At 43.3% G+C, this 20,106-nt stretch overlaps 1 protein-coding gene across 3 annotated transcripts in view; it reads left to right on the top strand.

Moving 5' to 3' along the window:
• LOC140714957 (E3 ubiquitin-protein ligase TRIM65-like) overlaps window positions 1-20,106 on the top strand; it is a 59,373-nt gene that overhangs the window by 22,213 nt on the left and 17,054 nt on the right. For all 3 annotated transcript variants that reach the window (XM_073026658.1, XM_073026657.1, XM_073026656.1), the window contains one exon: window positions 10,732-10,912. In XM_073026658.1, the coding sequence (XP_072882759.1) occupies window positions 10,732-10,912 (181 nt within the window). The remainder of the gene's footprint in view (window positions 1-10,731; window positions 10,913-20,106) is intronic.

Raw genomic sequence — 20,106 nt, 5'->3', positions numbered from 1 at the left:
TAAAGACTGGGTATTTAAAGCTCTTCTAACATTGTTTGCTCCCTGGCAGCCTGGAATAAATCCAGTTTGATCTTACATATTTCTGTAGTCTCTCTGCTAAAATAGAACAAAGAATCTTCACATCAGTACCAAGCAGACTGATTGGTCTATATGAACTACATCATCCTTTCCATCCTTGTGGATTACTGATATGATTGTCTCTGACCAACTCTCCGGGGGTTCATGTTCATTCAGAGCATAATTAAAAACTTTACATAAAATTGGAGTAAGTTACGTTGTAAATATCTCATAGAACTCACCCAGAAATCCATACCTGAGGATTTATTATATTTTAATGTTTTAATAATATCTTTAATTTCTAACTCTGAGATTGGTTGTGTCAGTGAAACAATCTCACTTTCTGAAAGTTTGTTTATACAGATGTCTCTGAAAATTTTGTCCAGCTTGCCTTTATTTTGTGGTGGATCCAAAGAATCATACAGATCTTTATAGGAGGCCCTAAATGCCTCTGCTGCATCGTTTGGGTTCGATACCTTGGAGAAAGTTAAAGGATGTCTAATTTTTGGTACAACTCTGTAAGATTGTGCCTTTCTCAACTGAAATGTTAACAGATGGCTGGCCTGGTTATCTCATAATACTTTTGTATTTTGATTTGTGTATACAAGTGCTCCTTCTGCTTTGTATGTGAGCAACTCATTCAAGGCATCCCTACACTTTTGTAGGTTTTTCCAATCATTCTTGTTTGGTATTTTTTCATTTGAACAGCCAAATCAATACATTTTCCCCTAATCACAGCTTTTGCACCTCCCCACACTATCGAGGGAGAAACCTCCCCATTGTCATTTGTCACAAAATATTCGTCAATGCATTGTTTTAGTTGATTATAGGAAGAGGGGTCCATCAACGTGGAAACATTGAGCCTCCAGTATTTGAAGTGCCGTTTCAGAGCCTACTTTCAGTACAAGTCTAACAGGAACATGATCTGACAATGTCACCTGATGTGGATCCTTCTTTGGGATGCAAATAAGGTCAGTTCTTGAACATGAGCCATGGGCTCTTGATATATGACTAAAATCCCTGGCACCTGGATTCAATGCTCTCCAGCCATCAATTAGCCCAAGCTCATCCAACATAATTTTTACTGCTTTAGACTTCTTGCTCAGGGGTTCTCCATTCCCAGGTAATTTATCCAAACTCCTATTAAGAATACAATTAAAGTCTCCCCCAACTATAACAGTACCTCTAGCCTCCCGAGCAAGTAATAAAGCTACTTCTTTGAAAAAGGTGGGGTTATCATCACTCGGTGAGTAGATTAGATTATAACCATATAACCATATAACCATATAACAATCACAGCACGGAAACAGGCCATTCCGGCCCTCCTAGTCCGTGCCGAACTCTTAATCTCACCTAGTCCCACCTACCCGCACTCAGCCCATAACCCTCCACTCCTTTCCTATCCATATACCTATCCAATTTTACCTTAAATGACACAACTGATCTGGCCTCTACTACTTCTACAGGAAGCTCATTCCACACAGCTATCACTCTCTGAGTAAAGAAATACCCCCTCGTGTTTCCCTTAAACTTTTGCCCCCTAACTCTCAAATCATGTCCTCTCGTTTGAATCTCCCCTACTCTCAATGGAAACAGCCTATTCACGTCAACTCTATCTATCCCTCTCAACATTTTAAATACCTCGATCAAATCCCCCCTCAACCTTCTACGCTCCAATGAATAGAGACCTAACTTGTTCAACCTTTCTCTGTAACTTAAGTGCTGAAACCCTGGTAACATCCTAGTAAATCGTCTCTGCACTCTCTCTAATTTATTGATATCTTTCCTATAATTCGGTGACCAGAACTGTACACAATATTCCAAATTTGGCCTTACCAATGCCTTGTACAATTTTAACATTACATCCCAACTTCTGTACTCAATGCTCTGATTTATAAAGGCCAGCGTTCCAAAAGCCTTCTTCACCACCCTATCTACATGAGACTCCACCTTCAGGGAACTATGCACTGTTATTCCTAGATCTCTCTGTTCCACTGCATTCCTCAATGCCCTACCATTTACCCTGTATGTTCTATTTGGATTATTCCTGCCAAAATGTAGAACCTCACACTTCTCAGCATTAAACTCCATCTGCCAACGTTCAGCCCATTCTTCTAACCGGCATAAATCTCCCTGCAAGCTTTGAAAACCCACCTCATTATCCACAACACCTCCTACCTTAGTATCATCAGCATACTTACTAATCCAATTTACCACCCCATCATCCAGATCATTTATGTATATTACAAACAACATTGGGCCCAAAACAGATCCCTGAGGCACCCCGCTAGTCACCGGCCTCCATCCCGATAAACAATTATCCACCACTACTCTCTGGCATCTCCCATCTAGCCACTGTTGAATCCATTTTATTACTCCAGCATTAATACCTAATGACTGAACCTTCTTAACTAACCTTCCATGTGGAACTTTGTCAAAGGCCTTGCTGAAGTCCATATAGACTACATCCACTGCCTTACCCTCGTCAACATTCCTCGTAACTACTTCAAAAAATTCAATAAGGTTTGTCAAACATGACCTTCCACGCACAAATCCATGCTGGCTACTCCTAATCAGATCCTGTCTATCCAGATAATTATAAATACTATCTCTAAGAATACTTTCCATTAATTTACCCACCACTGATGTCAAACTGACAGGTCTATAATTGCCAGGCTTACTTCTAGAACCCTTTTTAAACAATGGAACCACATGAGCAATACGCCAATCCTCCGGCACAATCCCCGTTTCTAATGACATCTGAAAGATCTCCGTCAGAGCTCCTGCTATCTCTACACAAACTTCCCTCAAGGTCCTGGGGAATATCCGGTCAGGACCCGGAGATTTATCCACTTTTAAATTTCTTAAAAGCGCCAGTACTTCCACCTCTTTAATTGTCATAGGTTCCATAACTTCCTTACTTGTTTCCCACACCTTACACCATTCGATATCCTTCTCCTTAGTGAATACCGAAGAGAAGAAATCGTTCAAAATCTCTCCCATCTCCCTCGGCTCCACACATAGCTGACCACCCTGATTCTCTAAGGGACCAATTTTATCCCTCACTATCCTCTTGCTTTTAATATAACTGTAGAAGCCTTTCGGATTTACTTCCACCTTATTTGCCAAACCAAACTCGTAACTTCTTTTAGCTTTTCTAATCTCTTTCTTAAGTTTCCTTTTACATTCTTTATATTCCTCGAGCAATTCCTTTACTCCATGCTGCCTATATCTATTGTAGACATCCCTCTTTTTTCGAACCAAGTTTCTAATATCCCTTGAAAACCATGGCGCTTTCAAACCTTTAACCTTTCCTTTCAACCGAACAGGAACATAAAGATTCTGTACCCTCATAATTTCACCCTTAAATGACCTCCATTTCTCTATTACATCCTTCCCATAAAACAACTTGACCCATTCCACTCTCTCTAAATCCCTGCGCATCTCCTCAAAGTTAGCCTTTCTCCAATCAAAAATCTCAACTCTAGGTCCAGTCCTGTCCTTCTCCATAATTATATTGAAGCTAATGCTATTGTGATCACTGGACCCGAAGTGCTCCCCAACACATACATCTGTCAGCTGACCTATCGCATTCCCTAACAGGAGATCCAACACTGCCCCATCTCTAGTCGGTACTTCTATGTATTGTTGCAAAAAGCTATCCTGCACACATTTCACAAACTCTAAACCATCCAGCCCTTTTACAGAATGAGCTTCCCAATCTATGTGTGGAAAATTAAAATCTCCCACAATCACCACCTTGTGTTTACTACAAATATCTGCTATCTCCTGACACATTTGCTCTTCCAACTCACGCTCCCCATTAGGTGGCCTATAATACACTCCTATCAGTGTTACTACACCTTTCCCATTCCTCAATTCCACCCAAATAGCCTCCCTAGAGGAGCTCTGTAATCTATCCTTCCAAAGCACCGCCATAAGATTTTCTCGGACAAGCAATGCAACACCTCCTCCTCTGGCCCCTCCTACTCTATCACACCTGAAGCAACTAAATCCAGGAATATTTAGTTGCCAATCACACCCTTCCTGCAACCATGTTTCACTAATAGCTACAACATCATAATTCCAGGTATCAATCCACACTTTAAGCTCATCCACCTTTCTTACAATGCTCCTAGCATTAAAATAGATACATTTAAGATACTCTCCACCTCCTCCTCTCTTTTCATCCCTAGCAATGCATTCAAATTTATTATCCTTTTCTTTCTTCTCCCCTACAACTTCGGGCTGAGCGCATCCCTCCTCCATCACCTGCCTGTCCTCCCTCACACACGGTCTACTTACTTGCTCTACTGGTGAACTAACCTCCTCTCCCATAGTTTCCTCAAATTGATTTCCGCCCCCCCATCTTACTAGTTTAAAGTCTGCCCCGTAGCCCTAGCAAACCTCCCCGCTAGGATATTGGTCCCCCCAGGATTCAAGTGTAACCCGTCCTTCTTGAACAGGTCACGCCTGCCCCAGAAGAGGTCCCAATGATCCAGAAACTTGAATCCCTGCCCCCTGCTCCAATCCCTCAACCACGCATTCATCCTCCACCTAATTCCATTCCTACTCTCACTGTCGCGTGGTACAGGCAGTAATCCCGAGATTACTACCTTTGCGGTCCTTCTTCTTAACTGCCTTCCTAACTCCCTATACTCTCGTTTCAGGACCTCTTCCCCTTTCCTACCTATGTCATTGGTACCTACATGTACCACGACCTCTGGCTCCTCACCCTCCCACTTCAGGATATCTTGGACGCGATCAGAAACGTCCCGGACCCTGGCACCAGGGAGGCAAACTACCATCCGGGACTCCCGATCACCTCCACAGAACCGCCTGTCTGAACCCCTGACTATCGAGTCCCCTATTACTATGGTCCTCTTTCTTCTATCCCTACCCTTCTGAGCTACAGGGCCGTCCTCTGTGCTGGAGGCCCGGCCACTGTCACTTCCTCCAGGTAGGCTGTCCCCCCCAACAGTACTCAAACATGAGTACTTATTGTCAAGGGGTACAGCCACTGGGGTACTCTCTAGTACCTGCCCCTTCCCCTTCCTGATCGTGACCCACCTATCTGCCTCCCGTGGCCCCGGAGTGACCACCTGCCTGTAACTCCTCTCTATCACCTCCTCACTCTCCCTGACCAGGCGAAGGTCATCGAGCTGCAGCTCCAGTTCCCTAATTCGGTCCCTCAGGAGCTGCAGTTCGGCGCACCTGGCGCAGATGTGGACGTCCGGGAGGCTCGGAGACTCCAGGATCTCCCACATCCGACACCGAGAACAACAAGCTGCCCTCACACTCATACCTCCCGAATAACTGAAAATAACAAGAACTAAAAGATAAGCCTACTGTGCCCTCTTCCGCCTAAGCCCTCTGAGCCCAAGCCCTACACTCTGCTCCCGACTCACTCCACTGCCCGCAAATGAAGCTGCCTGCTGCTTAAGGCTGCGTTCTTTTTATATCTTCCCTCCTTCCCAGGCCTCCTTCACGCGCCTGCGCAGTCCCGCCTCTCAGAACTCCGATCTGAGAAGCAATTTGAAAATGGCCGCCGCCGCACTTCTTCTCAGCCTCGCTGTCCTCTTCCAAAAGAGAACTGCCTCACTCCTTCTCTCCTTTTTATATCTTCCCTCCTTCCCAGGCCTCCTTCACGCGCCTGCGCAGTCCCGCCTCTCAGAACTCCGATCTGAGAAGCAATTTGAAAATGGCCGCCGCCGCACTTCTTCTCAGCCTCGCTGTCCTCTTCCAAAAGAGAACTGCCTCACTCCTTCTCTCCTTTTTATATCTTCCCTCCTTCCCAGGCCTCCTTCACGCGCCTGCGCAGTCCCGCCTCTCAGAACTCCGATCTGAGAAGCAATTTGAAAATGGCCGCCGCCGCACTTCTTCTCAGCCTCGCTGTCCTCTTCCAAAAGAGATTAGATTCAACTTTATTGTCATAGTGCCGAGTACAGATACAAAGCCAATGAAATGCAATTAGCATCTAACCAGAAGTGCAAAGGAATAGTGTTATTTACAAAATAACTGCTAATAAAAAGTAAGTGCAACAGCACACAAATATAAAAGTACTAAGGCAGTACAATATGGGTGCAGTACTGCTTAGCGCTGTGATGTGAGGTTCAGCAGGGTCACAGCCTCAGGGAAGAAGCTCTTCCTGAGCCTGTGAGAGCGGAAGCTCCTGAAGCGCCTACTGGATGGCAGGAGAGTAAAAAGTCCATGGTTAGGGTGAGATGTATCCTTGATAATGCTTCTCGCCCTGCCCAGGCAGTGTTTATGGTAAATGTTCTCAGTTGTGGGCAATTGGGTGCCAATAATCCACTGGGCAGTTTTCACCACCCGTTGGAGGTCTTTACAGTCTGATACGGGACAATTGCCATTCCACACTGAGATACTCATGATAGTAAACTCTTCACTTCCCATTGAGCCTAAAGCTAACACATATCTACATGTATTGTCAGGTCTTTAATGTCTTTTTCCACCATGAAATAAACTAATCTGTTAATTAATATCACAACTCCTCTCTTTCTACTATTAGGGCAATGTGAATAATAGACTTGATCTACCCACTCTCTTTTTAATTTTTTGTGTTCCGTGTCTCCTAAATATGTTTCTTGTAATAGAGCTATAGAGCAATTAAGCTTTTTCAACTGAGCCAATGTTTTTTTACTTTTAATGGGGTGATTGATTCCATTAATATTATAACTAATTATGTTCAAAATGGCCATGATACAATACCTCTCTTACTACATCACCACCCCCGCCCCCGCCCCACCTTCAACCAAACCCGGCATTTTTATAGTACACATTTGAATAATAACTGGAAAAACTTGTGATGACCTGTCAATGCCTAGAGAGCTATTTACAAAAGAATATAACTCACAAAACACAATAAAACCAAACAAGACTTCCAAAAACCCAGTTGGTCTTTTAATATTCCTGATAAAACAAATTATTATGACTCCTTTTTCTCTTAACAAGTCCAGCCCCTGATAATAATTAGGCAGAGAGTAATGACACCTACTTCTCTCTGGGGAACATGCACACAGTGCTGTCATAGCTACAAACCAGAGAGAAAACATATCCCCCTGGTTGAGTTGTTGCCCTCCCTTGGCAATTCCTTTTCCTTTTCTGCCTGCTTAACAAAATGTAACTCACCCTCCCCCTCCCCATGAAACTGCATTGTATATCAAGATATATCAGTTACGCTGGTAAATAACTGTACATGTTGGCGAAGACAGTTAAATATTGCTCACACCCAGAAATTATTAATCAGTCCAAAGAAGACACTGTTCATAATACATCCTTCCTTGAAAGAAAAAAAATGTAATCATCCTTTTCTTATGTCAGGAAAGCTCTCATGTCTGCCTCTGACAGCGCAGCGCTCCCTCCTCTCCCCCTCCGCTGCACCTGCCATACCTCGATGCTCCAGCTTCTCCCTCCCACTCACCGGCATGGAGACGCCCAGGTTGTTAAGTGTAGGTAAAATTCAATCAAGGAAAGACATGACTCCAGCATCCAAGTTTATTCTCAGCTGTGCTGGGAAGCGACAACTTGCTTGCACAACTTTCTCCTTTAGCTGTTTGATCACAGTGCGGACTTTTGTTCTTCTTTTCTGGACCTCAGGAGAGTAGTCCTGATCAAAATAGATGACTCTGCCTTGAAACGTAACTTGTTTTTGCGCCCATGCTTGACGCAGTACTGCCTCTTTTGTTGTATAATCCAAGAATTGTACAATGACAGAGCAAGGTGGTGCAGAGGGCACTGGCTCTGTGATCAGGAATCGGTGGACTCTCTCAATGTATATATTTAAGTCCTCTGGCAGCTGAAGCGTCATTTTAATTGACTGTTTGACAGACCGCACCATATCTCCTTTTTCACTACCCTCAGGTATCTGATAGATTCTTAAGTTATTCCTTCATAAGCGGTTCTGGAGATCATCGCAAGCTGTGGTAAGAGTGGCTTCTCACTTCAACAGGTATTTAAGTGCTCTCTCATGCCGGAAACGTGCATCCTAGTTAGCACTAATTCTGGACTCAGACTTGGGAGATTTCTGCCCAAGTAGGTCCAGTCGTTCCTTCAGATCTGTCACCGAGGTCTCCAGTCTTGGTAGGGATGCCTCTTTTCTCAACTCCTTCAACTCATGTAGTATCATGGCCATATCTTTCTCCTCCTCATCTTTGCTAGCTTCGGCTTGTTCTGGCGCTAGCTGTATCTTTTTGTCTTTACTTTCTCTGTATTTCTGGTTTTCCAGTGTGTTTTGAAGTCCGAGACGCCATACTCGTGCTCCTCTACTCTTTACTTAGCAAAAACGTCTTTCATAGATGGCCAAAAGTAACTTAACAGCTATTATTCTTCGAGTTTCATGAGAGGGAATGCGAGGCAGGTCAATACTGAATAATGGTGTCACCAGAAGTCCCTTGGAGACAAAATTTAATGTCCCTCCTCATTGGGTAGACCTATCAGCAGCTTTCTTTTATCTTCATCCTCATAATGTAAATAGGACCTATTTCCACATTGTATAACTTTTCGCACAAACTCATCCAGCCTGACCAGTACACACAACTAAGCTACTCCCATTTACCTATGTTTCACCCATTTCTCTCTAAGTCTTTCCTATCCATGTTCCTTTCCAAATGTGGTAGTTGTATGTGGCTTAATGTGCTTGTGGTGAGTAGATGAGGTGTTGGATGGGACTGCTTTGTCCTAGTTTGCACTGAGTTTCTTGAGCATTGGCAATGGAGTTGTCGGGTTAGACATTGTGAACTGAAGAGCCTGCTCCTGTGCTGTACTATTCAATATTTTATGTTGCATTCACCTCTACCACTTCCTCTGGTAGCTCTTTCTACATACCGATCATCTGCGTGCGAAAAGTTTGCCTCTCAAGCTTCTTTATCGTCCATTAATAATTGGCTCTGTAAACAGTGCTGGGCCCAGTTCTTGACCTTCTTGAAATGTTGGTGATTAACAGTACAGATGGGATGGGAGCTTCACAACTTTCACAAGTCTTGGAAGTTCTTGGAAAACATGAAGGTGCTGATATTCTTCTGGACACTTGACCTCCACTTTAAAGAGTGAGGCTAAGGGTTGCAGGGAGTTACAGAAGAGGCTTTTCAAGAGTGACTGTGCCCATAGTGTTCTTGTGGTTTGTTGAGCCTATTGATCTCTGTCTTAAATATAACCACTGACCTGGCCTCCATGGCAATGAATTCCACACATTCTCCACATTCTGGCTGAGGAACTTCCTCCTCGTCTCAGTTTTAAAAGGGTCTCCCTTTAATCTGAGGTTGTGCCTTTGGCTCATAGAATATCCTACTGATGGAAACATCTTGTCCATGTCCACTCTCTCCATGATGAGTCACTTCATAGGATATGTGCCCTGTGACCTGGGGTATTTTCAGTGTCTGCTCAGTTGAGTTACTGACTGGTAGTGACTCAGAATGTGGCAATGTCATTGAATGTCAATGGGAATGCCATGTCAATCTGCAGCTGATATTCAGAGAGTTGTCAAAGGGTCAGCTCTACCTTCCAGATGTGTCATCTGGTCAGATTGTGAGCTAGTAAATGAAGGATGGCACATGAAGCAGGAAGGTGTGAAATGTCTCTGACTCATGTCTTGAGGTTGTGCAGACAGAAATTGACCTGTAAAGCCATCCTTTTTTGCCCATCTACACTAATCCAATTTGCTTGCTTTAGGACTACCCATTCAATGGCCACGGAGCAACAGCACATTTGCATTTACAGCAATGAGAAGGATTAGCATACTCTGCAGCCCAACCAAAAATAGGCACCTGTTGGAGGAGACTCGCTGTACTAAAGTGATTGTTGAGATGGAGGATCCTCAGCTAAATCCTTTGCCATCGACTGCATGGCATGAATATAAATTCTTCAAGACTCTGAGTGGAAAGGTGGCCATTCACAAAATTCCAAGAGAAAATGGTGTGATCCATCTCTCAGGATTGACCAAGAGAAAAAAAATAGAGTGAACTGGAAAAGAGGGTAGAATAACAACAACTAGATGACAGGAGAGAGAGGGAGGAAATGGATAGCAACAGAAGAGGGAGAAGAAACTCATAACGACAGGAGAGGGAGAGGAAATGGATAGCGACAGGAGAGGGAGAGGAAATGGATAGCGACAGGAGAGGGAGAGGAAATGGATAGCGACAGGAGAGGGAGGAAATGGATAGCGACAGGAGAGGGAGTGGAAATGGATAGCAACATTTAAAACTTTAAGTTTGGTTACAACTCTCTCCCTAAAATAATGTTTGCTAAATCCATCATCAACAAGTATTCATGAGTGAGGGGGAGAGTACAAGGCTCTCTCCCCCACCTCTGTTCCACCCTCTTCTATCCCCCTCTCTCCCACCCCAATTTACAACAGGTCTTTGTGGGAACCAAGCATTTTTGACACTCTTCCCTCGGATGCTGCTCGATCGACTGAGATCCCCCAGCTGATGGTTTGTTGCTCCAGATTCTAGTACCTGTAGTCTCTTGTCTCTCCAGTGTATTGTGTTCTTTTTTTTTCCCCTAGCTTGCTGAAGTTCTGTATAACTTTTCATAATCTTGTTTTGAATTGAGTTCCATCACTTTAACAGCTATAGAGAGCCTGGACTGTCCTTACGGTGGCAAAGGCTGTATTTTAATGCAAATTCTTTTATTTGCTCCATATACACTGCCTGTCAGTTCCCTCAAGAGATTGATGCACTGAAAAAAAGTTCCCAGAACCTGGATGAGCCTATTCCAGAGCTGGCAATAGAGAACAAGCTGGACGCAGTGAAGAAGGATTTGGAGGTGATCTCCTTACTTACCTCCAAGTGCCTCCAGGGTCTCTTCAGGCAAGCTCCAGAATCAAGGAAAATTCCAGGTTAGAACTTTGTCTGGATTGTTGCTTCTATTTCTGTTAATTTCCTCCTTGGTATTAGGCAAAGATACAGGTGTCTTTTTTAGCGTGTCGCACAAGACAGTCAGCCATTCTTGTCTGGCGCGTGGTGTCAGGATTGGTCTCCTTTCGGATTAACCGGATCATTATATGAACGTTCCTGACTCTACCTTTTTTTTTTTAATGAGGCCAAGCGGCTAGCTCGATGCTCAACCCAGCACAGGTGGAAAGCGAGCTTGGGGGTGGCCTTACCTCCAGAGTCCAGCGCTGATGCCATTGCGCCACCAGCCAGCCTTATAGGTGGTGCTTTTATGTTAGATTCTGGAGTTTAAATAACAGAGCTTTGCTTCTATATTGGGACATAATCATCATACGGAACAGAACTGACGCGACAAGCCAGAAGTGATCAAACTACAAAATTTGCACTGTTAATGCAGCATTACATCCCTTAGCACTTTCCACGAATGTTAGTACTTGCATCACAGAATAGTGAAGGACTGTTGGTTAGGTTATCAGGAGACTCTTCGCCGAGAGAGCAATAGAGTTGAGGGAAGTAGTTCCAGACTGTGGTGAGGTGGAGGAAATGCCATGTAGGTGGGGTGGGGGGGATGTGGCACAAGCATTAGGAGTTCAAATATCACAATATTAGAATCAGAATCAGGTTTAATATCACTCATATAGACAACACTGAGTCGTGTCATTGGTAGAAATTCTCTGACGACTCAGCAATAGTTGGGTGTATAAAAGGAGGACGGGAGGATGAATACAGGGCGCGGGTGGAGGACTTTGTCAAATGGTGCAAGCTGAATTGTCTGCAGCTCAACATCAGTAAGACAAAGGAGATGGTGATGGACTTTAGGAAGACTAAGCCTGCATTGCTCCTTGTTACTATTGATTGTGAGACATGGATGTGGGAGAACCTATAAGTACCTGGGGGTGCACCTGAATGACAGACTTGAGTGGAGCACCAACAAAGAGGCTGTGTACAGTAAGGGACACAGTCGCCTTTACTTCCTGAGGAGACTGAGGTCTCTTGGAGTATGCCGGCCTGTCCTTCACATGTTCTACCAGTCTGTTGTCACCAGTGTAATCTTCTATGTGGTGGTGTGCAGGGGCAATGGCATCAACATGAGTGATGCCAACAGGCTCAATAAACTGATTAGAAAGGCTGGCTCTGTTATAGGAGTCAAACTGGACACACTGGAGGCTGTGGTAGAACAAAGTACCCTATGGAAAATACTGTCAATTCTGGAACAATGTTTCTCACCCTCTGCATGCCACCTTGGCTGACCAGAGGAGCACTTTTAGTAATAAACTAAGACAACTGCGCTGCTCCAAAGAGAACTATATGAGGTCATTCTTACCCTTGGCCATTTGGCTCTATAGTGAGTTAATCTATAGGCAGGGAAGTGATGGCCCTGTTAGACTGTGGTAACTTTTTTAAAATTCTTTCTTACTTCTCTTATAATATTTGTATATCTATGCCCTTGTAATGCTACTGTGACACTGTAATTTCCTTTGGGCTCAATAAGGTATCTATCTAGATCATAAAATTTGTTGTTTTGTGACAGCAGTACTTTGCTATACTTAATTAAAAACTTCCTGACAATACAATAAGATATTTAGTATATAAAGTTAATTAAATAAGTAGTTCAAAAAGAGAGGCAAAAAGAATTAGTGAGGTAGCGTACGTGTTCATTGTCCATTCAGAAATGCCTTACAAAGACATGAGAGCTGTTGGTAATGAGGGCAAACTGAAGGGATTTACATATAGTTTTACATTCAGCACTCTGCAGAAGTGCCTTGAGTGTGATGGATGGAGACATTTATCTGTACTTTGGAATTTGATAGAAATAGAAGTGATGACATCAGTGAAATAAAAATGTAGAAATATACAGCTGATGAGTCAGTGTTTATAAAGTAGATGAAACAATGTTTGACACTTTGGGTGGAGACCTTTACACAATGATGTGGATTTCCAGAACTTCCCTGTTTCCGGTACCAGCAATGCCCCCTTCAGTTGTATCAGAGAATGGATAGGCAACCAAGTCCACCACAGACTGAAGTAGGCTAGCTTGGACACAAGGAGGAGATAGAATCAGCAATATTTCTTAGTATGTATGGGAAAGGAAGACTTTGGAGAATATTGAACTGAATTATAGATCCTTTGTTAATAAATCAATAGTTTTCATAGCACCCACACTTCCACACCCAAGCTTTTACATTCACTTCTCAATGGCAAACTTGATTGTACTACCTCTACCTAGAGGTATTAGGCTAGCAATTCAACTGCATGAGCCACAATTGAAGTTAGATTCTTTTTCCCAGAATTAATTCCCAGGTCATTTTCCACCATCCTGCAAAAAATTCAGGCAACCTCCAGGTGTTAAGTTTGTCATTTGACCCGATTCAGTTTCCTAGTCAGTGGAGCAGAACAAGCTACCTTCCAATGGTGGTACTTTTGGAACATGGCAGGGATTTGACCTTCTCTGCCTCTGGTGTACAGGGTTCCCTTTCGTTTAATACCTCTCCACTGCAACCCCTAAACTGCTGGATCCTAGAGTACCCTTGTCCATGATCACCTACTGATACAAATTTCAATCTAAGCCCCCTCTCCAGTACTGGATTCAGTGCTTGGATATCCGATTTCTTCTTCGTGTATGCAGAGAATGAAGCAGTTTGCTACACTATCTGATACAAGGAAATGCATCATTAACGTGCACTTTGCAGCTAAATTACCCTGTTGCATTCCTAGTGTGGGATTTGATTCAACCAGAAACCTTGGTGATTACATTCCGCTCTAGAAGACCAAATAATTTTCACAGTGATTACAATGGATTTCTGGACCCAAGTAACTTAACTCAAAGTAGGTGAGGAGCATGTAGAGAGAGCAGAGAGACAGTGTCAGATGAAATATAGTATGCAGAAGTAAATGCTTATCATAGGATATAGTAAGAAAGATGCAGGTGCAGTAAACAATCAGCAAAATAGTATGATAGTCATTTTGCAATAAGTTGTAGAAGTATAAGGAAGTTTGTTTTTTCTGACACACCTTTGGCAAGTCTACACCCGGAATGTTGTGTGCTGGAAGTCTTGCAAATGTTGCAATGTGTAAATTCCTGTGGCAGGGTTTGCTCTACAAGAACAGAACCAATAGTGAAACGCCCTAGTTTCCATGGCTGGGTAAGTCTAGGGAAGATGAGCTCAAGTCCCGCTACAATCATGAGATTGAGACGGCTCGATCCTACTCCAAATCACGGTTTGTGTGGATGCTGAGTAATTTGCTGCCCTGTTACAAATTATGAATCTTAACTAAAGGGTTAGTGAAGAATAACAAAAAGAAAAGGGCCCATTCTAACAAAACTGTCAAATGTGCACAATTTGGAACTCATCTTGAGGAGATGCAAAAGGGAAAGGCTAACCTTGAGGAGATGCAAAAGGATTTAGATGGAGTAGATTGGGACAATTTGTTTTATGGGAAAGATGTAATAGAGAAATGGAGGTCATTTAAAGGTGAAATTCTGAGGGTACAGAATCTTTATATTCCTGTTAGGTTGAAAGGAAAGGTTAAAAGTTTGAGAGAGCCATGGTTTTCAAGGGATATTGGAAACTTGGTTAGGAAAAAGAGAGATATCTACAATAAATATAGGCAGCATGGATTAAATGAGGTGCTCGAGGAATATAACGAATGTAAGAAGAATCTTAAGAAAGAAATTAGAAAAGCTAAGATACGAGGTTGCTTTGGCAAGTAAGGTGAAAATAAATCCAAAGGGTTTCTACAGTTATATTAACAGCAAAAGGATAGTAAGGGATAAAATTGGTCCCTTAGAGAATCAGAGTGGACAACTATGTGTGGAGCCGAAAGAGATGGGGGAAATTTTGAACAATTTCTTTTCTTCGCTATTCACTAAGGAGAAGGATATTGAATTGTGTAAGGTAAGGGAAACAAGTTGGGAAGTTATGGAAACTATGACGATTAAAGAGGAGGAAGTACTGGCACTTTTAAGGAATGTAAAACTGGATAAATCTCCGGGTCCTAACAGGATATTCCCTAAGACCTTGAGGGAAGTTAGTGTAGAAATAGCAAGGGCTCTGACAGAAATATTTCAAATGTCATTAGTAACAGGGATGGTGCCGGAGGATTGGCATATTGCTCATGTAGTTCCATTGTTTAAAAAGGGTTCTAAGAGTAAACCTAGCAATTATAGGCCTGTCAGTTTGATGTCAGTGGTGGGTAAATTAATGGAAAGTATTCTTAACGATTATCTGGATAGACAGGGTCTGATTAGGAACAGTCAACTTGGATTTGTGCGTGGAAGGTCATGTTTGACAAATCTTATTGAATTTTTTGCAGAGGTTATGAGGAAAGTTGACAAGCGTAAAGCAGTGGGTGTTGTCTATATGGACTTCAGTAAGGCCTTTGACAAGGTTCCGCATGGAAGGTTAGTTAGGAAGGTTCAATCATTAGGTATTAATATTGAAGTAGTAAAATGGATTCAACAATGGCTAGATGGGAGATGCCAGAGAGTAGTGGTGGATAACTGTTTGTCAGGTTGGAGGCTGGTGACTAGTGGTGTGCCTCAGGGATCTGTACTGGGTCCAATGTTGTTTGTCATATACATTAATTAATGCCTGTCGGGAAGTGCCTGGTGTGAAAAGTGCTAGTCTTTGGCTCTAGAGTCTTCGGCGAGGAGACTACGCCAGGCACAATTGCAGAGGGTGAAGACATGACTGCTAAGCTGATTCAGTGTGCTACATGCATGATGTGGGAGGTCAGGGACACTGATGGTGCCCCCGGCTGCTACAGCTGTGGAAAGTGTGTCCAGATTCAGCTTCTGAAGGAGCATGTTGCAGCACTGAAGAAGGAACTGGATGACCTCAGGTTTATCCACGAAAACGAGGGTTTTCTGGACAGGACCTACAGTGAGGTTGTTACACCGAGGATACCGGAAGAGAGAAAGGGGGCGACGATGAGGAAGGAAAGGATGCTTGAAGTACAGGAGACCCCAGGGGATGTACCTCTCATAAACAGGTTCACCTTCTTGGAAGCTGTCAGGATAGAAGATACTGCCAGTCTGAGAGGCAGACAGGTCTGCGAGCTGAAAATTGGTGCAGATGCAGAGCCGAGGAGTCAGACATCAGGAAGAGCCGTGGTAGTAGGGGACTCCATAGTGAGAGGTACAGAAAGGGGTTTCTGTGGCAACAGGCGAGATTTAAGGATGGTGTGTTGCCTCCCTGGTGTTAGGATCCAGAACATCACGGACCGATTGCAGGGAATCCTCAAGGGTGAAGGTGAACAGCCGGAAGTGGTAGTGCATGTTGGCACAAATGACATCGGGAAGAAGAGGAAGGACATTCTGCAGCGGGACTTCAGAGAACTCGGAAGAAGGCTGAAAAGCAGGACTTCCAGGGTGGTTATCTCTGGTTTGCTTCCAGTTCCTCGTCCTGGAGCGGGTAGGAACAGGGAGATAATGGATCTGAATGTGTGGCTGAGGAACTGGTGCAGGAAGCAAGGGTTTACATTCTTGGATCACTGGGATCTGTTTTGGGGTAGGGGTGAATTGTACAAAAGGGACGGGTTGCACCTTAATAGGTAGGGGACCAGCATTCTGGCAGACAGGTTTGCCACTGCAACAAGGATGTGTTTAAACTAAGTAGTTGGGGGGAGGGGATGAACTGGAAATATAAAGATGGAGTTAAAGGGAAAGTGAAAATAAGAAAAGTTAAAAAGGACAACAGAATCAATGGAGTAGAAAGCTCAAGAAGAGATCATACAGTATGGCCAAGTGAAATAGGAATTGATATGAAAGGAGAGGGGATTACTGAATTAAAAGTATTATATATGAATGCATGAAGTATAAGGAATAAAGTTAGATGAGCTTGAGGCTCAGTTGGAAATTGGCAAGTACGATGTTGTGGGAATAACTGAGACATGGCTTCAAGTGGACAGGGCCTGGGAAATGAATATTCAAGGATATACATCTTATCGAAAGGACAGACTGACTGGCAGAGGGGGTGGGGTGGCTCTGTTGGTGAGGAATAATATTCAGTCCCTTGCGAGGGGGGACATAGAATCTGGGGATGTAGAGTCAGTATGGATAGAACTGAGAAATTCTAAGGGTAGAAAGACCCTAATGGGAGTTATCTACAGGCCCCCAAGCAGCAGTCTGGATGTAGGGTGTAAGTTGAATGAAGAGTTAAAATTGGCATGTCGCAAAGGTAATGATACAGTTGTCATGGGGGATTTCAACATGCAGGTAGACTGGGAGAATCAGAATGGTACTGGACCCCAAGAAAGGGAGTTTGTGGATTGCCTCCGAGATGGATTCTTAGAACAGCTTGTACTGGAGCCTACCAGGGAGAAGGCAATTCTAGATTTAGTGTTGTGCAATGAACCGGATTTGATCAGGGACCTTCAGGTAAAGGAACCATTAGGAGGTAGTGACCATAATATGATATGTTTTAACCTACAATTTGAGAAGGAGAAGGAAAAATCGGATGTGTCAGTATTACAGTTGAACAAATATGGAGCTATGAGGGAGGAGCTGGCCAAAGTTCAATGGAACAATACCCCAGCAGGGAAGACAGTGGAACAAAAATGGCAGGTATTTCTGGGAATAATGCAGAAGGTGCAGGATCGGTTCATTCCAAAGAGGAAGAAAGATCCTAAGGGGAGTAAGGGGCGGCCGTGGCTGACGAGGGAAGTAAAGGGCAGTATAAAAATAAAAGAGAAGAAGTATAACATAGCAAAGATGAGCAGGAAACCAGAGGACTGGGAAGCTTTTAAAGAGCAACAGAAGATAACAAAAAAGGCAATACGTCAAGAAAAAATGTGGTACGAAGGTAAACTAGCCAAGAATATAAAGGAGGATAGTAAAAGCTTCTTTAGGTATGTAAATAGCAAAAAAAATAGTTAAGACCAAAATTGGGCCATTGAAGACAGAAACGGGTGAATTTATTATGGGGAACAAGGAAATGGCAGATGAGTTGAACAGGTACTTTGGATCTGTCTTCACTAGGGAAGACACAAACAATCTCCCAGATGTAATAGTGGCCAAAGGAACTAGGGTAATGGATGAACTGAAGGAAATTTATATTAGGCAAGAAACGGTGTTGGATAGACTGTTGAGTCTGAAGGCTGATAAGTCCCCGGGATCTGATGGTCTGCATCCCAGGGTACTTAAAGAGGTGGCTCTAGAAATTGTGGATGCATTGGTAATCATTTTCCAATGTTCTATAGATTCAGGAACAGTTCCTGCTGATTGGAGGGTGGCTAATGTTGTTCCACTTTTCAAGAAAGGAGGGAGAGAGAAAACAGGGAATTATAGACCGGTTAGCCTGACGTCAGTGGTGGGAAAGATGCTGGAGTCAATTATAAAAGAGGAAATTACGACACATTTGAATAGCAGTAGAAGGATCAGTCCAAGTCAGCATGGATTTATGAAAGGAAAATCATGCTTGACTAATCTGGAGCTTTTTGAGGATGTAACTGTGAAAATGGACAAGGGAGAGCCAGTGGATGTAATGTGCCTGGACTTCCAGAAAGCTTTTGATAAAGTCCCACATAGGAGATTAGTGGGCAAAATTAGGGCACATGGTATTGGGGGTAGAGTACTGACATGGATTGAAAATTGGCTGGCTGACAGGAAAGTAGTGATTAACCCTTTCGGAATGGCAGGCTGTGACCAGTGGGGTACCGCAAGGTTCGGTGCTGGGACCGCAGCTGTTTACAATATACATTAATGATTTAGATGAAGGGATTAAAAGTAACATTAGCAAATTTGCTGATGACACAAAGCTGGGTGGCAGTGTGAAACGTCAGGAGGATGTTATGAGAGTGCAGGGTGACTTGGACAGGTTGGGTGAGTGGGCAAATGTATGGCAGATGCAGTTTAATGTGGATAAATGTGAGGTTATCCACTTTGGTGGCAAGAATAGGAAGGCAGATTACTATCTAAATGGAGTCAAGTTAGGAAAAGGGGAAGTACAACGAGATCTAGGTGTTCTTGTACATCAGTCAATGAAAGCAAGCATGCAGGTACAGCAGGCAGTGAAGAAAGCTAATGGCATGCTGGCTTTTATAACAAGAGGAATTGTGTATAGGAGTAAAGAGTTCCTTCTGCAGCTGTACAGGGCCCTGGTGAGACCCCACCTGGAGTATTGTGTGCAGTTTTGGTCTCCAAATTTGAGGAAGGACATTCTTGCTATTGAGGGAGTGCAGCGTAGGTTCACAAGGTTAATTCCCGGAATGGTGGGACTGTCATATGCTGAAAGATTTGAGCGACTGGGCTTGTATACACTGGAATTTATTGTCTATTAATGATCTGGATGATGGGGTGGTAAATTGGATTAGTAAGTATGCAGATGATACTAAGGTAGGTGGCGTTGTGGATAATGAAGTAGGTTTTCAAAGCTTGCAGAGAGATTTAGGCCAGTTAGAAGAGTGGGCTGAAAGATGGCAGATGGAGTTTAATGCTGATAAGTGTGAAGTGCTACATTTTGGTAGGAATAATCCAAATAGGACATACATGGTAAATGGTAGGGCATTGAAGAATGCAGTAGAACAGAGTGATCTAGGAATATTGGTGTATAGTTCCCTGAAGGTGGAATCTCATGTTGGATAGGATGGTGAAGAAAGCTTTTGGTATGCTGGCCTTTATAAATCAGTACATTGAGTATAGGAGTTGGGATATAATGTTAAAATAGTACAAGGCATTGCTAAGGCCGAATTTGGAGTATTGTGTACAGTTCTGGTCACCGAATTATAGAGAAGATGTCAACAAAATAGAGAGAGTACAGAGAAGATATACTAAAATGTTACCTGGGTTTCAGCACCTAAGTTACAGGGAAAGGTTGAACAAGTTAGGTCTTTATTCTTTGGAGCGTAGAAAGTTGAGGGGGGACTTGATAGAGGTACTTAAAATTATGAGGGGGATAGATAGAGTTGATGTGGATAGGCTTTTTCCATTGAGAGTAGGGGAGATTCATACAAGAGGACATGAGTTGAGAGTTAGGAGGCAAAAGTGTAAGGGTAACACGAGGGGGAATTTCTTTACTCAGAGAGTGGTAGCTGTGTGGACGAGCTTCCAGTAGAAGTGGTAGAGGCAGGTTCGGTATTGTCATTTAAAGTAAAATTGGATAGGTATATGGACAGGATAGGAATGGAGGGTTATGGGCTG

This window comes from Hemitrygon akajei, chromosome 22, assembly GCF_048418815.1.
Source record: "Hemitrygon akajei chromosome 22, sHemAka1.3, whole genome shotgun sequence".
Classification (NCBI taxonomy): Eukaryota; Metazoa; Chordata; class Chondrichthyes; order Myliobatiformes; family Dasyatidae; genus Hemitrygon; species Hemitrygon akajei.
This window is presented reverse-complemented; position numbering and strand designations above follow the sequence as displayed.